The 15,716-nt window shown below is 34.6% G+C and overlaps 1 protein-coding gene across 8 annotated transcripts in view; it reads right to left on the bottom strand.

The window, feature by feature from the left end:
* The window catches only part of CACNA2D1 (calcium voltage-gated channel auxiliary subunit alpha2delta 1), a 520,469-nt gene that overhangs the window by 30,921 nt on the left and 473,832 nt on the right, over nt 1-15,716 (bottom strand). For 5 of the 8 annotated variants that reach the window (XM_070787669.1, XM_070787670.1, XM_070787671.1 and 2 more), the window contains 6 exons: nt 12,759-12,835; nt 11,463-11,483; nt 10,748-10,808; nt 3,170-3,267; nt 1,919-2,006; nt 121-183 (listed from right to left, as the gene is read on the bottom strand). In XM_070787669.1, coding sequence (XP_070643770.1) covers nt 121-183; nt 1,919-2,006; nt 3,170-3,267; nt 10,748-10,808; nt 11,463-11,483; nt 12,759-12,835 — 408 coding nt within the window. The remainder of the gene's footprint in view (nt 1-120; nt 184-1,918; nt 2,007-3,169; nt 3,268-10,747; nt 10,809-11,462; nt 11,484-12,758; nt 12,836-15,716) is intronic. The other 3 variants (XM_019958593.2, XM_019958595.2, XM_019958596.2) reach the window with 1 other exon arrangement.

The raw sequence follows: 15,716 nt of genomic DNA, 5'->3' as shown, positions 1-15,716 counted from the left end.
AAACTCTAATTTAATAGTGATCAGTTTCTCTGAAGAATAGCTTCCTAATACAGTAATGCACAGATCTATGGAGAAGTCCTCTGTAATGTACTAACTTTTACAGATGTTATTTGAACTTACTCTTTCGGATAAACTCTGGTAATCCCACCATCAGTCACAACAAATCGTGCTTTCACTCCCTTGCTGAAACAGAAGACAGAAGAAGCAAAGTTTCGTTCAACTGAGTCTTTGTACAATATTTAGATGTTGGTGGTACAAAGAGAAATAAAATGGGTTCCTAAGACAAAGCTGAAACTCCAATACTTTGGCCACCTGATGATGCAAAGAGCTGACTCATTTGAAAAGACCCTGATGCTGGGAAAGATTGAGGATAGGAGGAGAAGGGGACGACCAAGGATGACATGGTTGGATGGCATCACCAACTCAATGGACATGGGTTTGGGTGGACTCCGGGAGTTGGTGATGGACAGAGACGCCTGGCATGCTGCAATTTATGGGGTCACAAAGAGTCGGACGTAACTGAACTGAACTGACAACAAAGCAAGTCAAGGTAAATATATGAATAGATGCACACTACAGTTTAACAGTTAAAATGTCTAAGAAATAGTTAAAGAGAGGATCTTCGAGGAAGACATTTCATAAGAAACAATGATATAGTTGCATTTTGAAGACAAAATGGGACTTAACAGAGATGACAGGAAGACACCACATGTGAAGCACTGAGTACACGTGAGGGGAAGCTAGTGGAGAGCGGTAGCGTTTGGTGCACAAAAGCGTAAGGCATGAGCTGAGAAACAATAGGAAGTAAAATTCCACGTATAAGCTTCTGAAGAATGGTCAGCTCATGTATGATCCTGAAATCCAAGCTGGAGAGCCTGCTTCACCTTTATCCTGAAATTAGGACTCTGTTTTAAAAGTGAGACTCTGGCAAGTCTGTGTTACATGGAGAATAGATGGGACGGGGTTGTGGGCGGAGAAATCAGAAGCACTAAAGGCAGAAAAATCACCTGCTTGTGATGTCCTAGAAATGGAAAAACATTAGAACCTTGAGAATGAAGAAGAGAGGAAAACTTTTTTAGAAAAAAATATTTATCATTTGGTGGTTGATTAGAAATGGAGTGGAGAAGAGACTGGAACAGAACAATCGTCAGATTTCTCAATTTCTTGACTGGGTGTTCTGCTGCTGCTGCTAAGTTGCTTTACTCCTGTCCGACTCTATTCGACCCCATAGACGGCAGCCCACCAGGCTCTGCCGTCCCTGGGATTCTCCAGGCAAGAATACTGGAGTGGGTTGCCATTTCCTTCTCCAATGCATGAAAGTGAAAAGGGAAAGGGAAGTTGTTCAGTTGTGTTGGACTCTTCCTGACTCCACAGACTGCAGGCTACCAGGCTCCTCCGCCCATGGGATTTTCCAGGCGAGAGTACTGGAGTGGGGTGCCATTGCCTTCTCCCTGACTAGGTGGAGGGCAGTACTATTAGAAACCTAACTGAACATTCACTAGAGATCCTATTTTACCTCAAACACTGAGACCCATGCAAGCACATCAATTTAATTTGGTTATTCACAGTGAGGTGTGTAAATATGTAAAGCTGAGTAACAGCTGATGTTAGTCCTGACATACACCCAATACTAAAAATTCAACAACTGCAAAATGGTTTTCTTGAGAAATTGTTATTAAAGATAATAAACTTTAAATTTATGAAGCCAATTTCCCCCAAATTTCCCCGAGTTGGTAAACTCAGCCCTGACATACACCCAATACTAAAAATTTAACAACTGCAAAATGGTTTTCTTGAGAAATTGTTATTAAAGATAATAAACTTTAAATTTATGAGGCCAATTTCCCTCAAATTTCCCAGAGTTGGTAAACTGAAATACAGAATATATATCTTTTTATTAATAAGAACAAATACTTACATGTTTTTCTGCTTACTCCAGTAATTTTGGACAAGTTCATTTGTAAAGCCTGCATCCAGCAAGACTCTATTAATCAAGTCTGTGTTGCCTAACACAGAAAAAGGAGAGGCTTAATTATACCCACATAGTTTAATTAGGATAATAATGAAACAAATGTATATTTTAAGTTTCCAAAGCAATTTAGAGTGGATAATATTTCTATGAATTTAAAAATGTACCCTTATTAATTATCTGCATTTTCACGTGTGTTCCTCTTCCTCCCACTTTTCAGGATATGGACATAATTAGAAGTGGAAAAGCCAACTCTACATTAGGCAAGTTATTTTCTAAATGTTATCAAAAAAATAGGGATTTCAAAGCATCATAATTTCATAGACTTCATTTCAATTCACTCTAGGAAAGGAGACCATTATTTTAATCTATAATATATATAAATCAATGTTGCAAGTAATTTCATAATTTCTTTTATATTTTCATTATGTTCTAAGCCTAAAAATGGTTCTTCCTCTCATTTCCTATGATCTCTGCATTTTCTGCTGATATTACATTTTAGTAACTAGGGTATTTTTAGGAAAAAAAGAATAGTTAAGATTTTGAAATGTTTTAAGAGCCAAGAATCCATAAATCTCTATGAGGTTTCATAGTAAAATGATGTAAATTTATCTAAAAGACAAATAAAATGGTTAAAAACTAACTAGTAAAATTTATCTATTCCAACTTGATTTACTTCATAAAATGGAGAATTATAGATCCATACTTTTTAAGATTAAAGTTAACTGTGATAAAAATAGAATATCAAGGAGAGAAAATTATTAGGTGTTATATCTTTATTTAGTTTTATGTTTATACTATCTATATTAAAACTCATTATATGAATTGGAGGATATAAATAACTTGATAAAATTGTGTTGTGTTTTCCTCTACACAGCAAGAACAATGCAATGAAAAAAACCTTCAAAAGATCATTCCAAATTAAATTCCTCAAATTTGAGAGGAGTAAAGGTAAGCCTATCTTATTTACAGCTGACCATTTGCAAGTATTTAATACCTGGCTTTGAAAATTAAAGTTTACTTAATAATGGCATGAAATTTCTTTAATATATGCAAAAAATTGAGTCAAATTGTTTCATTTTACCATTAAAAATTCAAAAAGTAAATAAATAAACCAGCATAGCAACAAACTGAACCAAGATTTGACCACTTTGAATATAAACACAGTGAAACAATGATTACATATAAATGCATACTTACATGATGGGTTGTTTGGAGTTTTTCTATCAATAAACTCATTAAAATTTAAAAGAAATTCGGTGTTATTATCTGATATTTTAAGGTCATTGCAGTAATCTCTGAAAAACATATTTTGGATATTAGGTGTTAAACTCAAAACTTTAAAAATATGTTCACAGCAATCATAGGTAGTGGAAACAATTTTTTTATTTTTAGTTTTATTTTTTTAGTTAGTGCATGATTTTGTAAGCTGTTGAATTGTTATCTCCATCTTATCTCTATAATAGAACAATATTTTTTCATTAAGTGCTAAAGATTATAGACAATATATATTAAGCTTTTGACCTCTGGACCAAAAGATGCTCAATAAAAATTAACTTCTGTTATTTCTGTGGGTTTGGTGGTTAAGTCACTAAGCCATGTCTGACTCTTGCAATGCCAGGGACTGTACCCCTCCAGGCTTCTCTGTCCATGGGATTCTCCAGTCAAGAATACTGGAGTGGGTTGCCACTTCCTTCTCCAGGGGATCTTCCCAACCCAAGAATCGAATCCAGGTCTCCTGCACTGCAGGCAGATTCTTTACTGATTGAGCTATTATTGAATGCTGTAGGTTAGTGATTTACATTTATAAATTAACATCAAGAAATTAAAAAATTAATATCAAGAAGTTAAAAAGCATTTATTTATTAAATATCTCAATAAACCCCTCACATGATAGCACTTTTATGAGAAATTACTGAATTTTCAGAAAATAATCTACTAAAAACAAATGTCATTGATGTGCTTATTTGCAAATTTCTGTAACTCCTGACTTAATAGAAGACAATCGTGCCTCTGCATTCAAGTGACTGCAAGATTGTTTTGGCACATGAAAAACATCAGTCCTCATAAAAATAACCAGTTGGAAAAAAGAGAATTATTTTAATTGTCTTCTCAGATAACTGTCACTATGCTTTAACACTAAAACTTGATTATTTGTAATTTCTTGCTTTGTGATTTGTGATACAGAATCTGAAACAATACCAATGAACTTCTCTACCCTGTTATATTAAAATTCGATGCACAATCTTACATTTTGAGTGACTCTTTTACCCACCCATGATTTTCTCACATCATAAATTGGTTATTTGGAAAATGTGAATAATGTAGATCTTTCAAACAATGACGCATTTCATTATACTATACTAAAAATTCACATTCATAAATTATATCACTGATCTCATTAGATAAGTCTATAACTACTGCAAAGCAGTCCTGCTTATAGTAATAAATATAACTTTCCTAAAATTCTAACTTCTGTTTTAAAGTTCAGATTTTGTCATTGAGAACAATTACTTTCAGTCGTATTCTTCAAAGTAAAAGGCTCACTTAATGGATTTTTGCAAAAATGCCTGCCATCCCAAGTCTGAATAAGCATACTTCATCTGTCATTCCTTCTTTCTAATAAAACATTTCATGAAAAAAATCAAGACACTCTTACTTTAGCTCTCAATTCAAACAATCACACAAGTGCTTTTCTTTCTTTCTTTCTTTTTTGGAGTCAGCCAAGTTACTCTAGTATACAGTAGATTTCCATTTTCTTTATTCAGAGTATTAAAAGATACATGCTGAAGGATATTTTAAAGTGACACTGGCTTTTTCCCCAATGCGGGTGTCTTGCATCGAAGATTAAGTGACTACCAGTACACTTTAGTACAACTGCCTTGACTCCCAATGCGGTAACAGCTCACAGTTGCTTTTGTACTGTCACAGCACTGCAAACATCAATACGATGAAAAAGACAAATGCCACTTAACACTGTTAGGAAAATAGCTTTGTCCTTGTGAATTCTTGGAAAGAGTGTTTGGAAACCATTGTTTGGGCTTCATACTTTGAAAACTGCTGTCCTAAGCGCTTTGAAAATGCAGAATAAATGTAAGGTCCCATAAATATAAGAAGACTGCAATCATAATAACTAGGTTAATACAACTAACAGGCTAAACAATCAAATATTCAAGACAAAAATGCAATTAAGAAGTAAATATTTTCAGATGCAAGCCCATGATTTAAAACACAAAGCCTCAGGGAGCAGAGAGCAACAGAATGTCATAACTTCTTGTTTCACTGAAAATTTTAGTTTGGAGGCAAGGTTTAAAAAGTTTTCATAATTGATACTCAGTTTTTGACAGAGCTAAAATCGACTTCTTCCCACAGTGTTATGCTTTTTGGGAAATAACACTAGCCTGCAAGTCAAAAGGCCAATATATTGAAGTAGCATCTCACAGAATTAGAAGCTGATGGCAAGATTTTAGAAGGATTAAGTAAAATGTTGTAGAAAGACTAAATAAAATAATTATTAATAAAGATCATTTAAAATTCCATGTTATTATTTAAAAGGCATTTCTAAAATTATCTTTTCTCATTTAATTCTAAAAATAATTTTACCAGGAGATAATTTAATATTTCAATGGTGAGGAAACTGAGATGTAAAGATGTAAAAAGATTTATCCAAAGGCACCTAACTGGCAAATGGTCAAGCCCAGAGGTGAAGCCAGTCTTCAGATCCCAAATTAGTGTTTTAACACAATATACAATGTGCTTTAAACTTTTACTTCATGAGCTTTTACACCCACAAAGCTTCAAACCAAAAGCAGGTTCAACCTCTATCAACAGAAGGCTGTTCTGAGCAATTAATTTAGACAATGTCATAATGTTTTGCTTTTGTTTTTATCCTCACTGGCTGGATTATACCCAATTTTGAATTAGTCTCAAGATATTATTGACTTGTTGATGTATTCTAATGGCAAAGCAGTGAAAAGTGTTGGAGCTGTCATTAAGGAGACAAGCTGAATTAGGATAGGAGCAGAAGTAAAAAAAATTGCACAACAGAAATGTGAGAAAACAAAGTGTTGACTGTGTCAGAAGAATGAGTTGTCCAGTAATAAGAATGATCCTGGACAACAGAAAGTCACCCCCCAAGGCAGCAAGCAATAAGCAGCAGTAGCCTGACTTAAGTATCTGAGGTGTGAATGTGTGGCTAAACAGCACCAACATCAGTTGCCTGTTAGCCTAACCATTGTTTAGCACATGGCTGGGAGCTTGACACTGAAGATAATCGCCACTTCCTGTTCCAGAGGAACCACCCCAGGCAAGTCTGTGCAGGCAACATACTGCGGTTACCACAATTGCTGACTTCCCCTTAGGATGAGTTGGAAAACTCGCTGGCAAACGTTCTAAGATGCTCTGTTTTCCTATGAGAGATCTGGTTTACACGCTTTGGATCATAATTTTTCTGAGAATTTTTTTTTTTCTTCTAAAAAAGATTAGCAAGATGGAGAAACCTCTGGATGGGTTTTGACCAATTTCCATTTCCTGAAAATACCTTCATAATCTGAAAGCTAAAAATGATCTCATTTGCTCACTTTGTGTTTCCGAGCAAATGAAATTTGTAACTTAAATTACTTTGAAACTAAAAGATCTTTGGTATTAGAAATTTGCCAAATTATTTCTAAAATACTGCTTGTTCTCATTCTATTTCACTTACATAGGTCATACGTCACAAATTAGTCTTTAACTATTGGGGATCACATACTTTTATTTCTTTCTCATTCCAACATATCTTTGAAGTGCTTTCTTATTTCTGATTATCCCAGAAAGATAGAAAAATTAATTCATGTTTCAACCCTCTGACGGTAATTCTCATAAAGGGAGGAATAATGCTACATGCATCTGTATTCTCAATGCTTTCCTTTCCAGTAGTCTTAAGACTGAAGGAAAAGTTAAAACTGAGTACTAATCAGGATCAAATAGTATAATTATTTAGGAATTAACAGAAATGGTTCTACCTCTAAAAATTGCAAGCTTTTGCCTTTAAATTATTTTAAAATAACTGCTTTTTAACATTCTTTGTTAAATAGCACTCCCTCTTCCTCCTACCTCCACTAGAACCATAAATAATAACTAATATTTATTTAGAGCTCATCTCTTACCAAGAACTATATTAAATATATATTACTTAAGTAATAAACTTACAAGTATATATTACATGTAGTATTATCTCATTTAAAGTTTATAAAAACTCTATAAGATAGGTATAATTGTTAGCACTATTTTGCTAGTAAAGAAACTAAGATGCAGGAAATCCGAGTAACAGCATGACAATGAATATCTGGGAAACAGACTCTGATAGTGTTGCTCTAATTTGCTTCACTGTTCCCCATTAATAACAGTGACAAAAACATATGCCTGATATCCTGGGTAACATAAATGTCTGTCTTTCCTCACCATTTTTTTTTCTTTTTCTTAATTTTTATCAGTTTATTTTCCACAAATCTTTGAATATACATTCAATGCCCACTTTCCCAGGAAATGTTCCCTACAAAAATATTTGCTCAGCTGTACTGGGTGTTCTTTTGAAATTCCCTAAGTATTTACATATTCAGTGTAGATATTTATACCTTAGAGTAGCAAGGAAATGGATTCAAATCCCTTATTATTTACCACCTCTAAAACTGTTTCTTAATCCATGAAATAGGATAATAATACTAATTTATTATATTCTTTTGAGGGGTAAATGTAATCATAGCATGTAAAAGGCTTAATATGTTAACTGAGGGAGACACTCATTGATTTATCCTACAAGCTACAATGTGTCTTTCTTTCTCTGGTATTTACTCCTTCCCTAAATTTTAGAGGCAAATTCCACTCTTCCAGCCATGATGCTGAACATACTTAAGGCTGCAGCAGTGGTCCATATGCTAATCTTTGCTGAATTAAACAAAATTGATTGCCTACAAATTGGGATTGAGAGATATATTCATCCTCTCCAGGAGAACTTGGACATTTACCATGCTTTCTACTTTGTTTAAGAGTGAAGTTGAAAAAGCCAATCTGCGTGGTCTGTTATTTAAAAATTGAGAGAAATGAGTCAAGAAGCTACCCAGAGAAAATCACAGATCTGAGATGGAGGGAGAGTCTCATCAACAGAGCACACTCAGTATCACAATGCCATTTCATCTCTGTGCTATACAGTAATATTCTGCTTTCCATCTCCTACTAGTTTCAGCAGTTTAGTTGTTCAAAGTTACTTGTAGCAAAAAACTGCTTATAAGATTGCAGGCATTATTAACATGATTTTAAAAATACTTTTCATATATTTATAGATTCTCCAGTCACCAAATATTTACGAAGCCCCTACTGTGTGCCAGGCAGCAGATGTGATATTGAATATTGAATGGTAAGCCAAAGAGATGCCATCATCTCGGCTGGGGAAAGTAAGTAAAGTGAAATGTGGCCAGTGCTCTACTATGGGAAATATAGGACTCTGTGAGGCAGTCAGCAAGGATGTCTAATCCAGAGAGGACAGGAAAGAAATTCCCAGGTGGAGGAGCTATGAAGTTGGAGTGTGGAAAGGACTGGTGGTGGGTGTGTTCAAACCAGAATAGAAGGTTAATGTAAGCAGGATAAAACACATTTAGGAACTAAAAAAATTTAGTGTGGCTGGACTTTAAAGCAGAGGTTGGTAGACTGCTTCTTAAAGGGTAGGAGAGTGAATGATTCAGGTTCTGTGGGCTAAAAAGGTCCAGGTTACCACCAGAGACAGTACCTCACCAGATGGCCATGGCTATGTTCCAGTAAAATTTCATGTTTAAAACAGGCAGCCAGTCTCCAGGCCAGTTTGTCAGCCCCTGATTTAGAGCATAGGGTACCACACTGGTAAACTGGTATCTAGTGACAGGATGTTTGAAAGCCATCCTGTGCAGAACAGACCATCATGAGGACAGTGCTAAGCCACTGGCTAGTATTTAGCAGATGAGAACCAAAACTTTATTGAAAGTTTAGAAATTCCCTCTAGTTATAAAAAGGAGACAGAAATAGGAAGTAAGGGAGAGACACTGGAGGCAGGGAGATCAATTAGGAGGCAGCCTTACTAGTTTAGGTGAGAGAAAACACCAGGCTGAACAAAAGCAGCAGAGTCTGACAGACATACTGGATATTCATAAGATAAATCCTGCTTGGCAAGACTTATTGATTGACCAAAAGTTAGACATCTTTGCTCCCTTTCTTTGTATCTATCAGCTTTCAAGAATGGCATTTAGAGAGGACAGTAGTTTTGTTACTGAGGCAACATGGAAAGAAGAGCTCCCCCAAAAGAAGACAAATGTTCAGGAGATAATGACTTTGAAGCACCTTGAAGAGAGATTCCCATCATGTTCCACAAACATGAATGTCTCATATTGAAATAGGTAGGATATACATGAAGTCTAGAAATTGGTATACTGTTTGATCTTCTAATGTAAGGTTAATAAACTACATATTATATCTGTTGTGTTTCTGGATGATATGATCATCCTGGAGACGTGGGAGCTGTCAGCCCAAACCAAAGCATAGAATACTTGAGAGTCTGTGGTGTATCTATCGACGCACAATACGAAGATAAGAGGGTCCAGCAGCTCATGTGAGTGATGTGCACAAGAAGGGAAGCTCATGGAATAGACTGAGCATGCAGCTGGGGAGGGAGGGAGAAACCTAGAAAAGTGCGTCAACAAGCAAGAGGAGGCAAGTGTTGAAAGAGATGGGATTAGCAGTGTCCACACTGAAGGAAATCCAAGCAAGAAAGCCGCTCCAGGGCAGTCACTTACAAAGCAGGAATATGCTTTGTTAATACAGATTTCTGAAAAGTTTTATATATATCTGTGCATATATATATGTACATATTCCTTTTTACAAGAAGAGAAAATTCAGATATACTTATGCAGAAATAAAATGAAAGAATAACTGAGACCAATTTTTAGGAACCTTCTGAAAGGAATTTCTTTAAGACGGAAAAGATGAGAGGAGAGAATACTACAAGCTTCTGAATGTATTTTATTCAATAATTTAGCCTAGGGTAATAGAAATTATGTTGATATGTACTATTACATGTGTCTGCTAGAGACCGGGAGTCAAAACCTAAGGAAAGAAATAGAAATAAAGGATAATCTTGGATTCATGAATGGAGTCCCAAATAATTATATGAAAATAGAGGTAGAGATGAAGATATACAGAGATAGAGAAAGGGGGATTATATGAAAGAGAAGTAAAATTATGTAGGAGGAAAAAGAATGCTCATTTTAAAAATTATGTCAGAAAATCTCACTATATTAAAATATATTTTCCGAAAATTTGTGTTAAATCAATAATGACGTTAGTCATGCTCTGAGGTATACACATTCTTGTGTGTATACACACACATACAGGTATATATCTGTACATATCTATCTGTATGTGTATATGTATACAGAGCTGTATGTGCATACACAGCCACAAATGCAAATACACAACTCTCCATTTCTGTTGAATACACTGTTGGCTCCAACAAAATCAGAACCTCTATCTGTCCCAGTCACCACCTGATCCCCAAGTCGGCATCCTGTTTAGCACAATGCAGTAGCTAAGTACCTGAATGGGTGAAAGACTGAACGAACAGAATTCTCCTTCAGTTTTAAACTTACTGTTTCCTTTGGTTCCATAATTAGACATGGCATAACCCAGAGCAGTCTTGACCCCCAACTCTGACCTATTCTTGAAGGCCTATACATCCACAATGAGCCTTAAAAAAGAAAACCAAACAAAACCTACCTTGGTGCTATGAACGTATAGCCAGACTCTTCAAAATTATCCGGTTTCAGAGTTTCTGAATCTGAAAATATAATATTATAGGGTTAGATAAGAATCAGAATATGCATCCTGATATTTGATGTCAATAAGGTGTTAGAAAGATAACCTAATAAGGAAAAACATAGACTTTCATCCTAAATTGAAACACATAAAGATTCCCCAATACTTCACAGTAATAAAATCAATTTTAATTTCATAACATGGATTACAATGGTCATATCAAAGATAATGCTAGGTCTATAATTTTCCCATTTACTAACTAACCCTACGGTAACCAAGATATCCTTTAAAAAACGACTTAGGTCAGCGTTACACCAGAGGTATTAATTTAAAATACCAACATAAATATTTTACCAATATTGTAATAAAATTATTTCAATAAACCCATTAACGCCCTATTGAATTAACGGCATTCTTCATATTAGTATGAATTAGTAAGTGGAAGGATAAACACACAAGTATCCAAGTTTAAGAAAAAAACAGAAAGTAAAACAGGTTATATATGAAAACACAAGCATATTCTTTCCCCCTTTTCTGCTGCTAAGGTCTGAGTGATCATGGAGGAAAATCTAGCAAATGAGAAGCACAGAGGATAATATCCAATAGGAATGGAAATATCAGTGGAAATGTCAAGTGTACTAAAGAAAAAGAAATTGAGCAACAAGAAAATACTTGCCCTTCATTCTGCCCTTTTTGGCTGTGAAAATCCATCAGAAAGAGAAAGCAGGGAAACAAAAAAAAAGAGGGTAAAGCAAAGGGGGTCACAAACAATATTTTATTCAATGACTTTCTTGAATAAAAATATTGTGCATAGATCAAAGGTTTATTTATGTACAGCTGTAGTTCTGGAAAAAAAAGACACATATTTTTGAAGACTGGAAAGTATGTCCTGTCAATTACTACTAGAGCACCCTCTCTGTACTGTGGTTATTTCAAGGGTCTATTTTGCAAAGTGGCTAATTCAAGTGCAATCCCAATGATGCTAGCCTATACACAGAAGCATTTACCAATCATCAAAGACCCACTAGTCATCCCCTCATTTATCAAGTGACGAACTAGCTCATGCAAAGTCAGTGGTTGTTAACAGACCATCATATCTATCAAGTCAAAGTAGAAATACAAATGTCTAAATTACTACAATTTACAATGAGAACTAGGACTGCGGAGAGCAAAAAGAGAACTGACATAGAAACAAAAGAAATGGCAGTTTCTGTAAGGTCAGATATAAAAAGTATATACATATATATATATATATATACACGTTTTTTTTTTTACTTTATCATAACAGGAAAAATTTCGGTGGTCAGGAATACTTGAGTGATATGTAAAGGATATGATGGTCACTTTACCTTGCTAAATCTAGCCACCCAAAACAAAGATTAATAATGACTTGAAATATGCGCTAGTGTTAATAATTACTCCACATTACAAACGATGTTTTAAAAAATTAATCCATTTAGGTTACTGAAGACATTAATTTGGATAATTAGAAGGGAATTAATTGCTAAACCAAAGCCAAAGACCAGTGCAATTTCTTCAAACAATGTTGCAGATGTGGAGCATATCATTTTTCTGAATGCAAAAACAAGAAGAAAAGAAAGAAAAAAAATAGCAACTTTACTAGCAGAGTGCCATGAGTAGAGACTATGTGAAACATTTTGCGCCAGTTAGCAGACCCTTAAAACAACAGCAACAGAAGACAACAGCACCGCAATGATTCTATGAGCACAAAGCAAGGCAGGGGAGAGTGGTGGGGACTGCCGGTGAGGCTGGAGTACCTGCTCATATTCTATCCATGTAGAATATTTCTTGTTCCTTGCATGTTTGGAATGGGTTAGAATCATTGCTGTTGATTTGGTAATAACACCTACTAAAAGGTATAAGCCTTGGGTAGTCAAAAGTCTAGACGTATTTAAACCTCTGGTACTAGGAGATAACAAATAGACCCTGAAGTCACTTTCACAGTACTTACATCTGGCCTGAGTTATTGTCTCTTCTATTTTGGCTTTTATATAGTAAAAACTGTAGGTTGGTAATACCAAGGCCAAACTGCAATAGAAACAAGAGAAGCATAAACACAAACAAACAAAAATGAAACATAACTTAAAAAAAAAAAGACACATCAAGTTCACGGGAAATCCAAAGATCTTCCTCGCGGGAAGGAAAAGACATTACTTTGACAGGAAAATGCTTTCAGCAAATAAGGCACTTAATTTGTTTTGCCATCCAGAGTTATCCAGTACTCTCCATTGTGGGGAATTAGAATAGACACAAGGAAAATTAGCTACTAAGAGTGCCCATAAATGAGCTGAAGAAAATGTCATGGATACTATATTTCCAGAAAAGTATATTAAAATACTTTGTGAAAAAAAACAGAAGAATAGTAGGGATATGTTTAGGCAACGTAATTGCATCATGCACATTGGCTATACCCTCCCTAATGAATCATACATAACGTTACAGTGCTTGCTAGCAAATGTACACTATTAACAATAGCAAATATAAGAAGTATTATTAGTATTATACAATGCACACAATCATTTGAAATATTTTCTTTTGAAGGATTAAATACCTACTATTATAGAACTCATCTCTTTGCAATTTCCCCTGTGTCTTTTGAAGGGGAAATTCAGATTCCTTTGCTCATCCCATTGGTTCTTATCCAACAGTGTAACTGTATTTATTTCAAATTCATTAAATGTGGATATCCCATATCATTTGGTAGATTGTTATGAGGTACAATAGGAGAAACATCGTGATTTTTATAGTTTACAAGAGCCACGGGGCTACTCTAGTCTTGTGGTAGATATACACATTGAAGGCAATTTCCAGTGCAAATTTTAAGCAAGATTCAGAACATTTTAGACACAAAGACTGTCAAGCCTGTCGTCCAACCTTGTCTTAATATGACTGTAAAAATTAAAACACAGACAGGCAGATAACCCAACTCATTTTGAAGATGCCAATTAATGAACATACACACAAGAATTGTTTTAAAAAATCATAATATTATGCAGTTTCCAGTAACAATTGCATACATGCAATTCTGCTACTCTCACAATGGCTGATACACATGTGCAGAACATAATTATTCCTTATCCATACTTACAGTTGCAAATGACCTTTGCTATCCTTTGAATACAGAAGGAAACTAATGCCAAAAATGAGGTAATCTCTTAAGATTCCCAATTAAACTATTATTTAAAAATTTTAAAAAAGTGATGCTTGATTAAAGTCACCAATTGAGTTGTTCAGATTCATTTTTACAATTTAACCCCTAATTTAGCAATACAGAAAAATGTGTCCATTTCTAGGCTTCTGAGATTTCTAGGTATTTGTAGAAGATCATCTTTTACATCACTCAAGCCTCATGTTTCCCAGGTTCTGAATACAGATGTCCAAACTGTAATCCCATTATGCATTTTTAACGAACAATATTGAACAGGACAAAATATAAAATTCCAGGTTTTTCTTCTCATGAATATATGTTAAAAATTCATTCCATGAAGAGGAAAAAAGCAAGGGCTGATTTGCTACAGTTTAATTATGCAGTCAAGATAGCAAAATAATTGGATGCTTGTTACCTCCAATTCCCAAATCTTTCTCCATCATTAAGTAATTCATAGACTTCCCTTATGGGTAAAGGTCAGAGAAACAAAATGTTATGTAGATCTAATGAAAATCTCTACATTCATTTTAAAGGTAACTTCCTTTAAAGTAGAAGAGATTAAAATTAAAAAAAAAAAAAAAAAACAGTGCAATTAGTCTGAAAGTAAGATGACCTTTCATGATTCACTTGCCATTTATAAAATGTAGCACAGAATTAGTGAGCATTGAAGATTGTCTCCCACAAATTCCTCTCAAGGGAAATTACGACATTTTAATGCCCCATCAGCATTTATTACTAAGAGAAACTTCAAATTAAAACTGATAACAATATATCATGTGGCTGCTACAGTGTCACACTGCAAGCTTGGGTTACAGCTCACGTACCATAAAAATTAGTGTGGAAACCCATGAGGAACACAGTAGAAATTTTAAAATTGACATATCATATATACATTTTATTGGCCTGCAAGTCTCAAGTTGCTATTATTAATAATATCTATATTTTATAGAAACATATAGTTACACATAATGATTTTTTGTCTTGAGGCAATAGTTATTTTTTCAACCTATAGCCGATAAGATCTTTAATCAACATTCCAAGTCAATGATGCTGCCATATGCAGTCTTTGTTGTATTTCTCCATATAAAACCAATTGACTAAGGCTGCTTTATTTTCTCCAAGGGATTAAAATCTAATAAAGGCAGTGGGCACCAGATGGATGGTACAGCCCAAGCAATATTTTTGCAACTCCCATAAACATGGTTAACATAGTTAAATGGAATATAGCACACTTTTCTATTCCATCATTTATATCACCATAAAATCACTCTTCATTAAAAAGAAAATATTCTATTAAAATAATTTCTATACTTCAAAATATGTTATATCAAGTTATATCAAAGCTTAAGGAGACAGAAATCACTAAGTAAAATTTGGTATCTCATACATTACATAAAAACACTTCCACTTTTTTCAATTTAGATGTAATGTTTTGTTCTACTTTGTTATTTGTGAATTTCTTTGCACAGAGATTCAAGCGAGTACTTACAATGAAAATAAATTCAATCTGTCCCAAAGTTATAGATTTGTGAAGGGACTGTGTGAAGAAAACATGCAAAGATGATGAAGTTGAGGCTTGTTCAGAGAATAGCGGTTACTGTGGGGAGGATGGTGGGGCAAATGACAGGGCAGAAAGGTTAGGCTAGAGATGCGTGATGTGAATTTCAAGCCTGTAAGTCTGAACTCGAATGAAAATGGGAAGAGACTAAAGTTCTGTGAACAAGGAGAGAAATACTCAGAACTGAAGAAAAGAACATTAAT

This window comes from Bos indicus, chromosome 4 (assembly GCF_029378745.1).
Source record: "Bos indicus isolate NIAB-ARS_2022 breed Sahiwal x Tharparkar chromosome 4, NIAB-ARS_B.indTharparkar_mat_pri_1.0, whole genome shotgun sequence".
Taxonomy (NCBI): domain Eukaryota; kingdom Metazoa; phylum Chordata; class Mammalia; order Artiodactyla; family Bovidae; genus Bos; species Bos indicus.
Note: the sequence above shows the minus strand (reverse complement) of the source record. Positions and strands in the feature narration are given on the sequence as shown.